The sequence below is a fragment of the Heliangelus exortis genome, chromosome 1, assembly GCF_036169615.1.
Source record: "Heliangelus exortis chromosome 1, bHelExo1.hap1, whole genome shotgun sequence".
NCBI classification, from domain to species: domain Eukaryota; kingdom Metazoa; phylum Chordata; class Aves; order Apodiformes; family Trochilidae; genus Heliangelus; species Heliangelus exortis.
The window spans coordinates 30,167,102-30,186,559 of NC_092422.1; the positions used below are offsets into that span (position 1 = coordinate 30,167,102).

At 41.5% G+C, this 19,458-nt stretch overlaps 1 protein-coding gene across 3 annotated transcripts in view; it reads left to right on the plus strand.

Annotated features, from left to right (window-relative positions):
- ENOX1 (ecto-NOX disulfide-thiol exchanger 1) overlaps window positions 1–19,458 on the plus strand; it is a 376,541-nt gene that overhangs the window by 336,222 nt on the left and 20,861 nt on the right. For all 3 annotated transcript variants that reach the window (XM_071740024.1, XM_071740005.1, XM_071740013.1), the window contains 2 exons: window positions 11,048–11,155; window positions 16,229–16,285. In XM_071740024.1, the coding sequence (XP_071596125.1) occupies window positions 11,048–11,155; window positions 16,229–16,285 (165 nt within the window). The remainder of the gene's footprint in view (window positions 1–11,047; window positions 11,156–16,228; window positions 16,286–19,458) is intronic.

Here is a 19,458-nt window from a genome sequence, read left to right on the forward strand (position 1 = left end):
CATCTGTTCAGCACATAACCCACCTAATCTGCATAGGCACAGCTATAAACTGATTTTTTTCTCCAAATTCAGCACTAAAGAGAAGAGTAAATAAAAGAGATATAAAACATTGCCCGTCATATTTGCCTTTTATTTGCTGAATAAACAGATCAGAATAGTTACTTTGGAATTTACTTTTTTTTATTACTACCTTTGAATATGAACTCCAGTTAGATCCTTCTGTTTTCCTATCAAAGTGCTGCTGGCAATATTGATCAACACTGATAATTTTATGGGGAATGGATACAAGAAAAATGAGAAGGACTGGATGCATTATCCAGTTGTCCACTTCTGGGCCTGTCTTTTCTTCTTTCTCCCTATAGCTGGTGTTTGGAAGCTGGGTAAGAAATATTTCACCTCACAGGGTGGAGATAAAAGTTCCCACAAGTATGTTCTCTTCTCCCTTGTGCTTTTCAGTACTGTCCTCATTCAAACTTCCAGAAAATACTTACTCTTTCTGATTACATCTTTTTAAAAAGAGCAGCTGGCAATTAAGAGCTAATTATTTACCAGATCTCAGACAAGCCAAATGGGTTCTCCTCTGTTTTTAACAACCTTTTCTTATTGAAAGTAGTGTTTAATTTATCACTTCTGCCACCACCACTTCAACAATATTAGGGAAAGTGTAAATAAGGGCCCATAGATGCTTTAGCACCATATTCTTGGTAACTTATCTAGTGGTAAGGTGATGGAGGGTAGCATCTTTTTTCATGCTGCCATTGGGAAAGCTAAACTAATATTGGCAGCGAGAATGAACACTTTGGAGAGAAATAATGAAGTGCACACATTTTATTTAAAATATGAAAAAATCAACTAATATCTTCATTAACATGCTTGAGTAGTCTCGTGGTGTTGAAGGACAGACCTCATAAATTTTACAGTTCAGTTCTTACATGAATTCTTTAAAAGATCCTAAATGCTATCATTGGCTTGCTGATTACATCGTTTCCAAATGAGTTTGACAGTATCAGTTCTAGGAATTGTGCTCCCACTACTAGGAATTGTACTTCAGTGGGAATTACCAAATTGATTCTCTTCCCTAACATCATTCTTCTAATTTAAATGTGTCATGTCTTCTTATTTGCCTTCAGAATAAATAAAATAATTTTTCTTGAACATGAAATCCAAATTTTTTAAATCTTATTTGGTTTGTTGAGTCATGCTGTGTCATGCTCATGGGAAAGCATCCTTGCCCACGCAGGGGGTTGGAACTAGGTGATCTTTAAGGTCCCTTTCAACCCAAACCACCCTATGATTTGTATGGTTTGCAGTCCCATGAAAGAAGAGATGGGATCATACAGTTCAAGAGCCATTGGTGAGAAAGTATCCACAATTGTGAAAGGTATCACATGGGTGAAAGGTTGGAGCTGAAGAGGTTGCTATGAATGGATGATCGTGTCTTCTTTTGACTGTGCATTGTACCCAGTGCTGGAAGACAGATAAAAAGGGGAAAAGAAACATGATACTCACCTGGAATCAACCCTCTTCCTTCTTTCAGGATCAGAACAAACTGTAAGCCCATCTGTCTCTTCACCTATCACCAGTACAGCCAGTACAGGGCTATGTGATGTGCAGTCACCTCATTTAGCAAAGGGAGAAGGGAGCTTTAGTGATGAGGTCCAACAAGCTTTGGTCAGACTTCACCATCAAAATCAAAGACTGTCTAATATGTTGTGAAAGTTAAATCACAGGGAAGAATCCCTGATGCCAGCACTAAATATCTATCAGTAAACTGGGGGAATTTCACTTCTGAGTGGAGAGACTGTTTCTGTACAGTTTCTAAGGGTTTGGGTCTTTTCCTCATTTGCTGCAGAAGTGTATAGATGACCAAAGATAATTTGTCTTTCTTGAGGATTAAGAGATATACTTTAAAAATTACTATCCAAAGGAATGATGTAGATTGGGATTTAAGCCATCCATGTTCTCCCTTCATCTGCTGGCCGACCCCTAACACTTCCTCTTGTAGTTTGTGTGTTTAAATTATTATGCCTCACAGAAACAGAAGAAAGCAGGAGTTAATTATCTAATATCTTTTAGATACCCTTTAGAATCATAGGAGAACATAAGTCAGAAGGTACATCTGGAGATGATGTTCACCATCCCTCCAAAGCAAAGGCAGCTTTGGAGTTGTCTCAATTTTGCTTATGACTGTGTCTGTCTCCTCCAAGGATGGAGAGTCCACAGTCTCTCTAAGCCTTTGTTCAAGTGGTTGGCCACCAGCACCATGAAATATTTTCTTTATACATCATAGAAATATTCCTTGTTGAATATGTTTCTACTTGCCCTCAGCCCTTATCCAAGAAATGCCTGATGCCATCTTTTCTGTAACCTCCCATTAGGTAGTTTCAGTGCCTGTGTCCATCTATCCATTTCCTCATGTGGCACATTTCTGATGTTGAGTCCTCTCTGCTCCTTCTCTCAGAACTGTAAATCTGTAGGACCTCTACAGTCGATCTAATAGCAGGGGGAGGGGAGCATGGCAAACATCTCCATTACTAACACTAGAGGCAATATTGGCCCACTAAAGAATGAGCTGGGAGCCCTGGTGACAGAGGATATAAAGAAGGCAGAGGTGCTGAACGCCTTCTTTGCCTCTGTCTTTACTCCTGCAGGGTTTCCGCATGAGCCCCAGACTCATTTAACCCCCGAAGTAGTCAAGATAGATGAAGAGTTTGACATAGTAGATGAGGATTGGGTTAGGGATCAGCTGAGTAATCTGGACATCCATAAGTCGATGGGTCCAGATGGAATGCATCCAAGGGTGCTGAGGGAGCTGGCGGAGGTCATTGCTAGGCCACTCTCCATCATCTTCAATAAGTCATGGGTAACAGGAGAGGTGCCTGAGGACTGGAGGATAGCAAATGTCACTCCAGTCTACAAGAAGGGCAAGAAGGAGGACCCGGGTAACTATAGACCGGTCAGCCTCACCTCCATCCCTGGAAAGGTGATGGAACAACTTGTTCTTGTCACTATCTCCAGGCATATCAAGGACATGGGGGTCATCAAGAGCAGTCAGCATGGTTTTATCAAGGGTAAATCATGTTTGACTAATCTCATAGCCTTCTATGAGGAAATTACTAGGTGGATAGATGATGGAAGAGCGGTAGATGTGGTTTACCTTGATTTCAGTAAAGCATTTGACACCGTCTCTCACAGCATCCTTGTAGATAAGTTGATCAAGTATGGGTTTGGTGATCAGGTAGTGAGGTGGATCAGGAACTGGTTGAAAGGAAGGAGTCAGAGAGTTGTAGTCAATGGGGCAGAATCTGGTTGGAGGGGCGTGACTAGTGGAGTCCCTCAGGGGTCGGTACTGGGACCGGTGTTGTTCAATATATTCATCAACGACTTGGATGAGGGTATAGAATGTACCCTCAGCAAGTTTGCTGATGACACTAAGCTGGGAGGAGTGGCTGACACACCAGAAGGCTGTGCTGCCATTCAGAGAGACTTAGACAGGCTGGAGAGTTGGGCAGGGAGGAACAAGATGAAATTCAACAAGGGGAAGTGTAGAGTTTTGCATTTGGGGAAGAACAACACGATGTCCCAGTATAGGTTGGGGGCTGACCTGCTGGAGAGCAGTGTAGGTGAAAGAGACCTGGGGGTCCTGGTAGACAAGAGGATGACCATGAGCCAGCAGTGTGCCCTTGTGGCCAAGAAGGCCAATGGCATCCTGGGGTGCATTAGAAAGGGTGTGGTTAGTAGGTCAAGAGAGGTTCTCCTCCCCCTCTATTCTGCATTGGTGAGGCCGCACCTGGAGTATTGTGTCCAGTTCTGGGCCCCTCAGTTCAAGAAGGACAGGGAAGTGCTTGAAAGAGTCCAGCACAGAGCTACTAAGATGATTAAGGGAGTGGAGCATCTCCCTTATGAGGAAAGGCTGAGGGAGCTGGGTCTCTTTAGTTTGGAGAAAAGGAGACTGAGGGGTGACCTCATCAATGTTTTCAAATATGTAAGGGGTGAGTGTCAGGGAGATGGAGTTAGGCTTTTCTCTATGGTGACCAGTGATAGGACAAGGGGTAATGGGTGCAAGTTGGAGCATAGGAGGTTCAAGTTGAATATCAGAAAGAATTTTTTTACTGTAAGGGTGACAGAGCCCTGGAACAGGCTGCCCAGGGGGGTTGTGGAGTCTCCTTCACTGGAGACATTCAAAACCTGCCTGGACACGTTCCTAGGCGATGTACTCTAGGGGGCCCTGCTCTGGCAGGGGGGGTTGGACTAGATGATCTTTCGAGGTCCCTTCCAACCCCTAGGATTCTATGATTCTATGATTCTATGATTCTAAGGAAGATGCAGAATTTTTTGGTAGTGCCACCACGCACATCCACCCATCACCCACTCTGAGGTGGCTAACCTGTGGAACTAACATATTCAGAGTGGTCTTTTCCTCTCTCCAGAGTGCCAGTAAGACTTCCTTTGGCAGCAGATGCCCAGCAAGGAGAAGTTGGGCTGTTGATCCACATGCCCTCTTCACCAGGGCAGGGCTTGGACTTTATCATCATTGCAAGCCCCTTGATCCATCCATATAATTCCATCCCCATAGTTCCTAGGACACAGGTGGTCACACCCTGAGAGGTGGCAGGGATGAGAAACACCATGGTAGTACATCGTGCTTCTTTTTCCTCCCTTAAAAAAATCCACAATCATATTCTTTATTTTAATAAAGCCTTGTCATACATTATGGTGGCATGTATGTTGCCCTTACTGCTGCAACATGGTTAACTTCCTTGAGGGCTCATTTCTAAAGCTTCTTTGACTTGTCTTTCACATTCTCCTGTTTCCTTGGTGATTTGTCTGGCCTCATCAGCATCTTGTTACTAATGCATATTTGCTCAGCTGGGAAGTCACTTTCTCATTATTCAAGTCTGCCATGTGCTGGCCATTTATGATATGAAATCTTGCCTCTCTTACAAAAAGAGAAAAACACTCTTCCAGATGGTCCATGGGTACCAGTACTGGGAGAGGGATTTATATTTTTACTTTGCAATTGGTTATATACCTGAGATTTCATTTTGCTTCTTTCTTTCTTTTCCATCCACCTAAGGAGGATTCTGAAAATAAATGTTAAACATCCTTTCCCTCTGCATTTATGAAGAGGTTCTAGGTATTCTGAAACACACATTTTCCTCGCTGATTTTTGTCCTTTTCCATTTGGCAAACTCATTTTCTTTTCTTTTTATAAATTAAAGTTAGAAAAGATACAGCAAGGTTTTACTTGGGGAAAGAAAAAAAAAAGAAAAAGATAAAAAGAATAAACCCTCATAAATTAACAGCATTAGTAGCATAGGAGTTTTAATGTTTTAAGTGAAGTCTGCATCCTTTCAGTGTCTACTGTTTCCTACTTTTTTTTTCTCTGACTCTTGTGTAGGTTTAGGGGAAAGGGCTGTACACTGGCACAAGGGAGAGCTGCCTCCTGGGGTTACTATGCAAGCCTTGTTTCATTGGGACTGAAAATATAGGTTTAGTTGGGATATAGCCTGCCTATCTGAGGCACAAAAGTTTTGCCTTCATTGTAGGTACCCAGTGAATTAGATATCCCCATTCTTGCTGCACAGGGGTGTATTTCCTATAAGTAGTAAATGGAGAGTAATACACTGAAACTGCCTGAACAACCGAGGATCAAAGTCAGTGCTCCCACCCCAGAGGTGTTCTTCTGGCTGCTCTTCTTTACTTCCCTTTTTTTAAGGTCTTTGAAACCTTTTCATACTTTGTTTCCACCAACTGAAGAGAAAACTATAACCAAAACAGCAGGGGCAGGACCATTCAGAAGAGCAACTGCTAAACTTGTGGCAAGCGCTGGTTTTCCTTTTTCATTATTCTGTCAGCCTTACAGTATTCTAAGCACAGCCTCAGGCCCTGTGGTCCCTTCTGATCCCTTTTCTTAGCATGCCAAGTTGATGGTTTCATGCTGGAAACCAGGCTTTACTTCTAAGACCTTTCTCTGTCCCACTAGGCTCGGTGTGCGTCCACGCTTCTAGATACCTCCATAATTTTTATTTAAATGTACACATGTAACGCTGCCTTTTGGGGAGAAGTGAAGACCTGTGGGCAGGGAGGAGGAGAGGAAAGAGGAGTATTTCATGGCTGCACAGTGGTACACAACAGCAAGCTATTACTTTCCCTTTAGGGCTTCTCATATATTTTGGAGGCACTGTGTGTTGTTCTGTCGTTAGCATTCGTGGCCACACTGGCACCACATTGTACACAGGCTGAGTAATTCAGCTGCCTTCAGTAATGCCATCTATATTTAATGTTTCAGAAGCTGCAAAGATTGGTTTAAGATGGTAATTTTCTGTCTGCACTTTCAAGATCTATGCAATATGGGCAGTACTGAACTCTCGCTGACAGAGATTCAGCATTGGAGGTGGGAATGTGTGAAAAAAAAAAACAAACCCACAAGAAAAATAAAACACACACATCCTTCCCTTCCCCTCATATAAAGAAATTAGCTACCCGTTTATGTACAGGGAGGATTTGCTCCTCATGAATGAATGAAGCTTAACACTGGGGAGTGATATTTACCATTTCTATACAGAGCAGCTCCAGAATTGCTATGGGAAACAAGCAATCTGTCTTGCTTTTTTTTTTTTTTTTTTTTTTTTTTATAATTTTACTTTTTACATTCAAAATGCATTGGTTAATCTCTGGAAAGGCAACCTATGGTTTAATGCTCTGTCCTTTCCTGTATGCTGCCTAGAAGTGCCAGTAAGAGGATATCAGTGGTGTCTACCAGTCTGACCTGGACCTACTGCATGGGTTCATGTATGAGGGGCAACCTGACAACCAGGCTGATAAATGGTTTGGGTTGCCCATAGAGCAGCTGAGCTTCCAGATGGGTGCTGGTGGAATTCTAGGCTGTGCAAATGTCTCTCACCAGGATCCTCAGAGCTGAGATTCTGGCCTACGAAGAAGACCCTTGCCTAAGATGCAGGGGGACCCTCAGAGACCCACAGAATTGTACACTGACCATCACTGGAAGACATCAGAATAATGAGTTGGGTATTCCTTGGCTTTGTAACCAAGAAGTCACTCCTTTGCCTAAGGAAACTGGGGAACTGATGTCTGAAAGCCATGGCTGTGCCATGGAGTTGAGGACATCAGGGCTGAAAGGAAATGGCCAGAGAGGTGATACAAGATTGAAGGAAGGGACACTTTGATTTCTGTGCTGGCAGTAGCTCTGAGACAAGACAGCAGGATATATATAACAGGTGGGAAGTGGGGTAGCAAATGCTGTGTGGGTGGGTGGGCATGGGGGGAGGGGGAAAAGCTCTGGCAGAAATGCTGGATGAGATGGCAAAGTGGGTGGAACAGTATCAGACAGCACAAACATTAAAATCAAGAACAATTTTTTAGTTTGATTGATTGTGATGTATGCTTTCAAGCAATCTGAAGGGCAGAAAAAATATCTATAGGATCAATTTTTAATAAGAACACATGTGAAAAAATAAATAATTTTGAATACCTAATTACCATCACCTTGGCATCATTGGTTACAATTTTATGGAGATGCTGTCTGTTAATAAGCAAGCATGACATCAGTCCCTGTTATGAAACTTGCCTCATTCCTGCCAGCATAAGATCCTCTTCCCATTTGCTTCAAATTTTGCCAAACATCACATGTTTGGGCTGAAATTTTTCAGGCTGTTTGCCTGTCTTAGGCTGATATTATTTTTTCAGTCAAAGCTGTTTTTTTGATTTTTCAAAATGAGACTGGAAGGGGAAAATAGACTGTTTGCCAGGTATAGCTCCCTGCTACAACTTCCTGGTGGTGGCATCAACCACTCAGGGGAAAGAAATCTTAATACCTGACCCGTGCAAAATGAGTGGATTCTGCAGCTTTTAGAGATAAATACCAGGGAGGAAAAAAAAAAAAAAAAAGTTAAATCTCCAGGGAATGGCTGCAAGGTTTACACAAGTCTGACATCTTTGGGGGTTGGATTGTAAGATGTTTTTGTTCTGTGAACAAAAATCCTTATGTGTGAGTGGGAATATGGTACTTTAGTTACACATTCTCTGTTTTCCACCACTGCTGTGCAAATAGAACTCATTTGTTATCTTTGAAAATATAAGCCCATGCACAAGGTAAGCCTGCAGTAGTTGACAGCTTAACTGATGGAAGATTTTATCTTACACCAAGTGCTTTGCAGCTCATACTGCAACCAGAATGCAAACTCTCTTACCCCAGGCAAACTGAACATGTTGGATGTTTTCCTGGGATTCCTGTTCCTGGCTGCTCCAGAGCTGAGTACAAAGATGGAAAGCAGGGAGCATTTTTCTCTCTTGAGCTCTCTGAGTGTGTCTTCCACACCACTTCCTCCCATGCTTGGGCAGTTGGAAAAATTGCCTCAAACATGAAAGGAAAAAAGTCAGGATCAAAGGATAAGTGTTATAATTAGACTAAAACACATTGGGATATCACAGTGGGAGATGTGAAGGTAAAACAGTGGAATTTTGTGAGCTGATCTGTGGTATGTAAAAGTTGGCCATGTAAGAGCCATTGGGAGGAAGTGGGCAGGATGAGGAAAGAGATTTCAGTTCTAGCAGAAGTGTAACAAGTTCAACCTCTAATTGAAACTTGGATTTGTAACAATTACTCAGTAGAGAAAGGCTTTCCAGGGCTAGAGATGGATTGAAAACTCACTTGGGATCTTCCATATGGGAGTTTATACTGTTCAGAAGTATGGACTCTGGGATTTCTCTCGGAAGCTCGGGTAATATCTCTGAATCAGGATGAAGGTGCAGTCTGGATGATGGTGATGTTGTGCTTGGATATGCATGACTTTTCTCTTCCTTCAGAGGCTTTGGAGCAAACAAGATGGCTTGGGAGATCTTTCTCAGTCCCCATAGTACTTGTAGCACAAGTATTGTAGACAATAGCAATCATCAAGTTTCATGCTTCAAGATTTCAACTGGTTGCCTACAGATGAAAAGAAGGGCTGCCCTCCCTCAGGACATAATTGGCTTGATGCTTTCCTGAATTTGTGTGAGGATCCTTTCATTCACTTTGGATCCTCCCTTTGAATCATCAGAGGATGGTGAGCCAGATGGTCAGAGAAGACCCTGAGATGTCAGAGGGCAAGGACTCCTTTCTCTTAAGGTGTTCAGGTGTGTAACATCAGACAGGTTGCATCTGGGAAGGAGAGGACATTTGACCAGCCCCTGTTAGGTGACACATCTGCTTACCAAATTTCAGCTAGTGTCCCTCAAAAGGGCTTATGCTGTCTCTCTGGTGTCTTGTATGTTCTGCTTCTCTTCCAAGGGTTGAGGTCCCTTCTTTCTAAACTGCAGACATCAGCTAGAGCTGTCCTGGGTGAAGCTTAATGGTCAGTAATAACAGGAGGTTGATATGACATTGACCAAATAGTCCCTTCTGGGCTATAAAGTTGTGAAATGTCTGGAAAATTATAACTGTGCTAAGGACTGCATGGGTGTTGGTGTGTGGCACATGACAGTATAAACAAATTCAGTGAATCTTCTAAAATTTTAGGGAGTTGTACCCAATAGACAAGATGAACACAGGCCTAAGGTGGAAACCCACCTCTGGTCAGGAAATGCCAGAGTAGAGCCTCCCACAAAAAATCTGGTCAGGCAAGAGCCTCTGTGGGACAGACCCTGAAATTTGAAATGCTCTTCTGCTGCTGTAGAATGGGTACACACACCTGAATATCTCTGGAAGGCTCCCAGAAAGCAGTCCAGGTGGTGAGATCCATCAAAAAGCTAACCCAGCTGGATTGTGTATGTGAGATATAGTCAGACATGTACCCACGTGTATTTTTACTTCAGTGACTGAATTAATCCATCATACTGGTGTTCCCTTGCAACAGAAATACACTACCAATAACTCCATCAGTCCCAGAAATTCCATCTGTGTCCATGTGTCTCTGAAAACAACACTGCTCCCTTTTTGATGCCTGGGACTTCCAGTGTCATGGAGCAAGGCCAAGGACTCTTTCTAGGCTTACTGTCTCCAACTTTCCAAGATGCTGAACACTGCAACATCAGTTTGACTCAGAGTTACCATGAGCACAAGCATAAACTAAGCTGTAGATGCTTAGCTACATGGTTAGATTAGTAACTCAAGTTAGTAAAGCAAGTCCTCATTTAAGTAGTCCTTTCAAAGGAGAATGCTCCCAGGCAATATGTTACCTCTGCAGATGACAATTTCCTTTCTTGATCAGTAAGGCAAAGCACCATAAATTCCTTTTTAATCTCCTCTTTCTCTCCTCTTGCTCATCAGCAGTGGAGAATTCCACGATCGATTCATCACTTCCATACAAAAGTATTATTTCAGAATTAATTAAATCTGCCATTCTGCTCTTGACAGTCACAATAAATCTATGCAGAACCTAAGGCTAGCCAAGACCAGGGGACGTGGGCTTTTAAAGATGTCCTTACATCCCAGAATTCCCTTCAAAAACATAGGTTTTGGTCATAGTTTCTGTCTTCTTTCTGGCTGATATATTGATGGTAGGGTGTCAGTCTTACTGATCTAATAAAATATCCCCGAACAAGGGGAAAAAAAGGAAAGCTTTTGTCTTCTTGGCAACACAAAGTGAAAGCTTTCCAGAATATTGCTTTGCATAGAATGAAAATGGCTGTGGGCCAGTGACTAATTATATTAAAGGACTGAGCTTTTAAATTATTTATGCACCATGGTATTTACCCTAGTGTTATTAAAACCACTGCATACACTTCTACAAATAAGATTTTGGTTCAGATGAGTGTGACAGTCAGTCTGTGGGTGATATACTGTACCAGGAGCTTCTACTTTAATGTAACAAATAGCTTAAGACACTTAAACAGATGCATTACTCGTGGACCACTGCTGCAGAAGGAGGTGCAGATGAAAATAATTTACCTCTGGTCCATTTAGACACAGAAGAGATTAAGCAACGATAATAAGTGTAGGAGCAGACTGCAAAGTATTGTTTCAAATGAGGATTTATCAAACTGAAGATTTAGAACTGCTTTGGATCCAGATGATGCTAACCAGAAACTTCTTTTGTTTGGGCAGCAATTGCTGAGCATACAGGAAGAATTAAATAACAAAAAATCTGAGCTGGAGCAAGCCAAGGAAGAGCAAACACATACACAAGCGATGCTTAAAGTCCTGCAGGAACAGGTGAGTGGCTTTTGTTGGGAGAAAAATGATGGGTTAGGCATGCTAAGGGGGCAGAGGGCTCAGGGCTTCACCTCCAGAGTCTGTAAGAGTCTGGCCACAGAACATATTGAGAGCAAGACCTAACCTTGTGTAGCCTGAGTGTCTGCTCTGATTAGCATTTGTGAACACAGCTGCAGCTAACACAGAGTTTGACAAAACAGTGGGAGGGGACCCTTATTTTATACTATCCAATATTGAATTTTATGCTTTGAATAAGGTTTCTTCTTGTGTTATTCTACAAAGATATCAGTCGTGTGTTTTCCCTCTGAATTAAAAGAAAATATATCAGAAGAGTTAAATATACTTGAAAAAAGGACCTTGGCATCTCCTCTGTTATTCATGCAGATATGAATATAAAAAAAATTCATCATAATGGCATTAGAAAGGTAGTTATCAATGCATTTATTTCAGCAGTGGGAAGCAAACCTCTGTAAATCTGATTATCACACAGTGTTCAATGACACTGAATATGAGATATTGTTTTATAAGCATGGTAAGATGGATGGTTACACAGCAGAAAGAAAACCTGGTGCTAAATGTGAAAATCTGGAGATGAAACAGTGCGTTGTGTGCAAGCACGGTGTGCACAAGGACTCATTTTCTGTATGGACCACTTCTTTTGGGCACAACGAAATCACAAATCCCCACCTGTGCTATACAGGCACAGTCTCTGCTCTGAGACCTTATTTTAATCCTTCCTGTATAAACTTTGAGCTAAAATATTTAGTGGCTTGGTTAAGTATTTGTAGCTTAAAGACTGTGGGATCTGAATTGCTTAGATGACAGAGATTTAAAATGCTGAAGATTCTGCTGTTCAAGATTTTTCATAATGAATGTCTGAGTATGTCTCCAGACAGATTTATATATTTGACTTCCATACTGGGAAAAGTAAATTATGCTTATTTCAGAGCTTTCTCAAGCTCATTATGAAAGCTGTGACATTGTTGCACACCTAATATTTGCTTTTGAACATGCCTAGTGACAAATATATTCTAGGAAATAATAATTTAGATTCTGGAAAAAATAAAGCTTTTATGTTCAAGTACATGTTCTTAGCACGGTTACAAAGATAACCTAAATGAGAGCTGATGCAAGACTGTGTTATACAAAATGTTATGAGAAAGAATGGATTTAGGAATGACAAAATCTTTATAAATCAAATCCACCAGATCTCTTCAGTCAATTGCATCCCACTTAGATTTTTACATGGCATTCAGATATGTTATAAAACACTATTAAAAAACAAAAGAACCCCAAAAATAAAACAAAAAACACCCAAACCCAACCAAACAAAAAAAGAAATAAAGAAATTTCATGAAGTTCTTTTCTATCTTGGTAGCATTTAAATGCTGCAAAAATGCATAGGAAGATCTTACAGTGCTGGGTCCCAGGAGGGACCACCAGGGCAGAGTTTTGAATCTCTGCAGACTCCTACTAATTGCGAATCAAATGTGTGCTCATGCTAGGCAGACAGTAGCAGGAAGAAAAGCAGGATGGATCTGCTTTTCTCTTGAGAATTAGCTCTGAAGCATGCCTAAGGCCAAGATGATAAGTAGCCAGAATTCCTAAGGAGAGCTGTGCATCCACTGTGCTTCCGCAGCAACCCTGAACTAGTTCCAAAACTTTCCAGGACAACAGAAGCCCTTGCAGTAATGACCCCATCTTGCCAAGGCTCACAGCTTTCCTTACAAGCACCACAGCTCATCTGTGTGTTTTATCCACAGTGGGTATTGAAAATCATCCAGCAGATTCAAGTAAATACGAGTATTTCTTTCAAAAATAAATAGCACTAGACTCCTTTCCTTGATTAATGACTCGGTTTTGTGAGATGCTTGCTAAAATCTACATTTCATCTTAAGCTGGCAGAGAGACCCTGCCCCACCATGGGCATCTTTGCAGGGGGAGGTGCAGCTGTGCCTGAGCTCAGCACCATCTCACCCAGTTACACCAACCCAGCCACATCCAGCCTGACACATCCTGATGGGAGAGATCCCATTTTTTTTCTGCACCACTTTGCATGATTGTAGACAAAAGGCTCCTGGACCAGATTTGGCCCATGGCCATCCCATGGCTTTGGATGCACACAGCTTTGGATGCTTTGTGTTTGACCTACCTCACTGCAGCATCAGGTCCAAAGGAGGGCAACCAGGCTGGTGAAGGGACTCGAGCACAGGCCCTATGAAGAGAGGCTGAGGGAGCTGGGGCTGTTCAGCCTGGAGAAGAGGAGGCTCAGAGGAGACCTCATCACTCTCTACAACTCCCTGAAAGGAGGGGGTTGCCAGGGGGGGGTTGGTCTCTTTTCCCAGACGACTTTCAACAAGACAAGAGGAGACAGTCTTAAGTTGTGCCAGGGGAGATTTAGGTTAGATATTAGATATTAGATATTAGAAAGAATTTCTTTATGGAGAGGGTGATCAGACATTGGAATGGGCTGCCCAGGGAAGCGGTGGATTCTCCATCCCTGGAGATATTTAAAAAGAGACTGGATGTGGCACTCAGTGCCATGGGCTGGCAACCGCACCGGTGGGTCAAGGGTTGGACTTGATGATCTCTGAGGTCCCTTCCAACCCGGCTAATTCTATGATTCTATGATTCTATGATTAGATTTCTAAATCCTCAAGCCTTCTCCTTTCCTTTCAGGAAAGCCCTTGGCTATTTGTAGCACTAGGTCAGTGTGTTGCTTCAGCATCTTCACTGCTGGTAATATTTACCACCAATCTTCAATGAAGCCTGCCTAGTGGGCAAGGCAAGCCCTGTTTTTCCAATACTGTATCTTTTTCTGAGGCACCTATTCCAACATTTCACTCTTTAGGATGTGACAGAAGAATATAATTTAAATTTTAATTTAGAAAAAAAACCAATATTGGAAATTAAATGGATTTTTGCCCCTGGGAATGCAGTTACACGTTCTCTACCTGTAAGTTTTCCACCACTGTCTGCACTGTTTGACCTCCACTTCCTACTGGAGTGGTCTTAGTGTAGATGTGGATGCTCAGACAGTCTTCCCTGGTGTCTGGCATCCTTTTTAGAGCACAGCAGGCAATAAAAGACACAGAAAAATACCTGTATGTGTTACAGGAGTGACTGGTGGAGCAATGCCAGGACCAACACAGGCAAGAGGCTGAGCCCACTCTCCCATCAAATGCACCTGTGGCTGACAGGGGAGTGGGATGTCACCAGCAGAATGAATACAGAACATTGCCCAAGGAGCTGGGAATTTTCAGCCTGGAAAAGGAAAGGTGAAAAGTAATGAACTGTGCTTCTGGAGTGGTCAGGACATGGCACTGCTGTGCAGAGCAGTTTCACATAACTGAGTGTGCTCTCCTGACCTCATATTCAGAGGGGTAATTCAGCTGAACTCAACCAGGCTGCTTACGTGAGGTCGATTTCTATACTGAATAATTGGCAGAATCAGGCAATTTTGTCTCACCTTCCTGCAAAAATAACTAACTTTGGTGCTTGCCTGGAAGGAGCTCTCTCAGCTTTTTCCTCCCAGGCATCCTCAGAGGGAGGTGGTTTCACAGGATGGGATTTTTCATGTAGCATTGGTTGGAAATGCATCACCCTGCTGTCAGTATAAATAGTAGGTTTCTCAAGGATGTTCAAAAGATGATGAGCATCAGTGAGTTGAACCAGGACACCTGGTGAGTTTGCAATCCCCAGCCACCCTTTGCACTGCTTTATCAGAGATTGCCACCTCCTTCTTTCTCCATGAGGATGGGTTTTGAGCAGCAATGCCACAGCCCTGCATAACCAGATACGCAGAGACCGTGGCCCACTTACCCCAGCTGTCAGATTGTAAATGGTGAGAGGCCAGGAATGGAATCACACGTGGTTTATCTGCTACTGCAACATGGAAGAAAGATGATGGAGGTAGCCCAGTCACCCTAGGGTGGTAATCTACCAACATTAAGAGTCAGACACCTAGCTGAAACATAATGGTGTTCCTATTCACCTGGATTTTAGGAGCACTGTCATTCACGATCACATCTGTATCATCAACAGTTACATTATCCCCAGCTTTTTCATCAAAAACAAGGATTGCAGGAGAAAGTTCTGTTTAATGTTCTCCACCTCCCTCCACCCTAGTCCCCCAGCCCAGACATCTACTCTGAATTAAGTTAAAATAAATGCATTACTCTGCAGAGTTTTACTTAAAGAGTAAATGCTTCTGAGTATTTCATTAAGTGTACAAACCTCCATGGTTTACAGGCTCAGGATACCTGCACCATCTCCTCCTTTCTGTGTTTGCTCTCTCATGGAATGAATGACTGCATTTTTCATTGTGGCTCAAGGCATGAGCTAGGACATTCCTTAAATCTCTTGGGAATTATTTTTACAGTTCATCGTTTTCCCCTTGGAAAATCCCTGGATTTCTGCCTTCTCCCCCCCCCCCCAAAAAAAAAACAAAAAATATATATATATATATGTATATATATAAAATAGATATATAAAATATATATTTGGAGCTGGCAGCATCTCTGCCACTTGTTAAATAAAAGAGCAGTTCTTCTCTTCACTTCCTTTTCCATGATACCCAGGAGCCATGTCAGTTATCTAGATGCTTCCTCAGGAAGGAAAAGTACAGTAGCACTTTGGCATCTTAAACAGTTCAAAATATATCATTCAAAAGTAATAATTAGCAAAACACTATTTAGCTTGTGGCAACTTGCAAATATTGTAAAGTTTAAATTAATAGCAACAAGAAAGGGAAATTAAATCATTTATTATTCTTGAGAGTCTACGCTGTATACTTTTTATGCCTTGAAACTACTTTCTAATCTTATTATTTAAAAAATAATGACCCAAAACCCAGTCTTATTATTTTCCTTTTCTTTTGCCAACCTATCAAGCTTTAAGTATGTTGGTTTCAAAATGGTTCGAGCAAAAACTCATTAGAATTATATGCTCCATCTGTTTTTCTCATTGGAAGCTTTATAAAATGCTCCTTCGAATAAATCAAAGATAACTGTGTGAAATACTCCAGTAATGTGCTTGTTTTGTTCTATTTTGTTTTTTGTTTACTCTTTGCAGCTAAAAAGCGCCAAGGAATTAGCAGAAATCAATGGGCATGATGAATCTCAGGCAAATGTAGGTACAGCCACCTGTGTATAGATTAAAGTGTGTATATATATATGTGTGTGTGTGTGTGTGTGTGCATGTGTATGGCTTCAAATTTACTATTTATTCTTTCAAGCTGATGGAATGGCAGAATGATTTGCTCACCAGGTTTGAAGTGCCTGTTGTTTTTCTTTTTCTTTTTTTTTTTTTTTTTTTTTTTTTTTTTTCCTGAAGCCAGGGGTTCAAATCCCAGCAAACTTCATTTCGAGGTAGATAAATTGGGTTCCATGCAATTTACTTTGTAGGATTTATTTGGATGAGACTTTAACAACCAATGTCCTTCTTGCTGCATGTGGGTCTTAAAGATACCATGGAAACGACCGCAGGAAAGATGCTTTGCTTTGGTGTCCTGTCCAGGATTACTCAAGCTACAAAGTTAGACTGCTTGTCTGTGGCTGCTACTTTGCAGCTGAGCAACCCAGTCCCTGTTTCAGTTCTGAGTAAAGTGATTCAAATACAGGTGTATAATTTGGAAACAGAGAATTTGCACAAAAGGACGGAGTTCGTTCATTGAGTCGCTAATTTGTCCAAGATCATTAAAGGACTTGTTAAGGGCATGTTTTCTAAAAGCTGCTGCCAAAAAAAAAATAAATAATACTTCTGTTATTCCCTCAATGATTGCAGTCAGAAGAGCAATTTGGATAAGGGGAGGGAGCAAAAAGGAAAACTTTGCTGTCATGTTCGTCATCCAACCCATGCAGCTTTGTGCTTTGTCATGAACATATGAACATTTTGACTGATCACACACAATATCTTCCTTCCAGCCAGGAGAACGAGCAACAGTCTGAACAGTGACAGATTTTAACATCTGTTTCAGTCAATGTGTTGCCTAATGGCACAGCCAGGAAAGCAGTTTAATTTTAAACCTGAGCGGAAGCCTCATATTTTCCGAGCTGCTTTGTGTTAAGGAAATGTTGTCCTCTCTTTTTTAATCTCTTCCTTAATCTCATTCATTGTGGTCTCTTTCCGCAGTGAAGTCGATAGAGCCTCATAGCTCTCAGCATTTGGACAGGAGACATTCAATATTGTCTGATAGCTTCAGCCAATCTGCACTTGCAGGCTGTCTGCACAGCATCATATTGCCCCTTGGAAAGGTTCTAATTGCAAAATAAAATAAAGACATTAATCCACTGGTGGTCTTGAAAGGCTCACACTTGCTACCTAAAAAGTTGCCTTTGTGCAAGAGCTGGTTGCAGGTTTTCTAAAGGAACTTAGAAATGTTACACTTAGAAATCTAAAGGAACTTGCTTCCTCTCAAAAAAATGTGGATGGAACAATGTTTTGCTGGCTTGGAATATTTTAAAGGTGAATTACCTAAGTGCTTCAAGCTTTTCCTTCTGGCTCGTATGTAACTGAAGAGCCTGAAAGTTTTATTTCTATATAATATAACAGTTAAAATAGCATTAAGATAAAGCATTTCAATCCTGTAAAGAGAGTCTTTCAGTACATCGTTCCCAGATACCTAAAACACAAAATATTTCAGAATCTTTGGTTAGTGGTAAATTTTTCAGTATGTAGTCTTTAGTTCTGCCTTGTAGTTGTAAGAATTATTCATATACCTGAATTTTCCATAGGGTAGGAACTCTATTTTCTCCCCCTCTTTTCCATGAGCTCTTCCCATGGTGATGTCACAGCAATATTAGGCTCCTAAGAAAGGAAGTCAATACCTAAATTAATGGTGAAGAGGAAAACCAGACAGCTACAATTATTGAGTCACAGTTGCAGCCATGTATTCAACAATTATGCCACCATGAAATCAGAGAATGCACAGCAGCCCAAAGGGAACTGGAGAAAGGGAGAGAGAGGAAGAATGGATGTTTAAGCATTTGCTACAGTAATGAACTTCGTAAAATGGAAGCTGAGGTGCCTCTTAAACCTTTGTCATTTACAGCAGGTGCAGAGTGCTCAGGTGTTGTGCCTTGCAGGTTGTCTCCCTCCATCTATTCTCAGCAGACTTCATGGTCCTTGCCCTTGGCCAGTCTGCAAATCTGGTATGATCAAAGAGAAAAAGGCTTGGTGGCTCCTGTGTGGTTGTTAGCAGACTGTGATGCATATAATGGGATTAGGACATATTTGTTACAGTTGACAGGTTGAATTCAGCAAATGAAATACCTTTACATGCAGAGCAATAGTGGGAGGTGTTGGTAAGGAAAAAATGGCAATGTATGTCTATACACTGAATCTCATCTTCACACTATGGGCATATTTAGATTACTTAACAGAAAATCAAGCTCCCAGAAAGGACAGTAGGAAACTTTAGGCACACTGCATGCACATCAAGAAAGCCCACACTGTAATCTTAAAAAGATTATTTTCTGCAGTCCTCAGGCTTTTTGCTGGTGACACTAGCCTGCACCATATTTTACATTAGAAAACATTGTTTCTTAGAATAAAACCTGAAAATATTTTTCTCAGGAAAATTCAGATAGAGATGAAAATATATTTTTAGACCTATCCTGGTGTGTCTTCTGCATTTCCATTATGTGAGAGCATCTTGAAAGAGAAACAAGGATCTGGACACTCTTGGAAAAAGAAAAACATTTATCCTGAAATGTGCCTAATCTGTAAATGGTTAATGGTTAGATCTTCCTTTTTTTCACTTGTTTTTGCAGAAGAAATGAGCACAGTTAATTAAGAGGCTGGAGCAGCTGCAGTGTTACTGTCCCTGCCATGGCAGTTTACTCAGAAATCTGGGGAGAAAACCCAGAAATTTTAGTGTATTGCTGATACATCAGTTATTTCAGGAAAGCAAAACCATTTTGCAAGGCTCCATAAAAAGTCATAAGGGTGTTTTGAGAGTGACTTGCCAGGTACATGCAGTAATATTTGTTTATGGCTGTTGACATTTCCCAGCTACACTCTGTGTCAGAAAAGGCCAAATGTTGGGCTCAAGTGGTAGGGAGAGTCCGAGCTCCTGCTCTGCTGTTAACAGAGACTTCAACACCCAGGGCTGCCAGAGGTGCTGTCACTGAGCATTTGTTCCCTTCAGCCCTGCATTTAGGAAATGATTGCTCCTTGCTTTTAATCTGCCCCCCTTTTAGTTTCCTCTTCATTGCTGCATAAATAATATCTAATTCACATCTCTGTCTTAACTGAAGAGAAAATAATGAGCAATGGACAATTATAATTTCTGATATAATCCT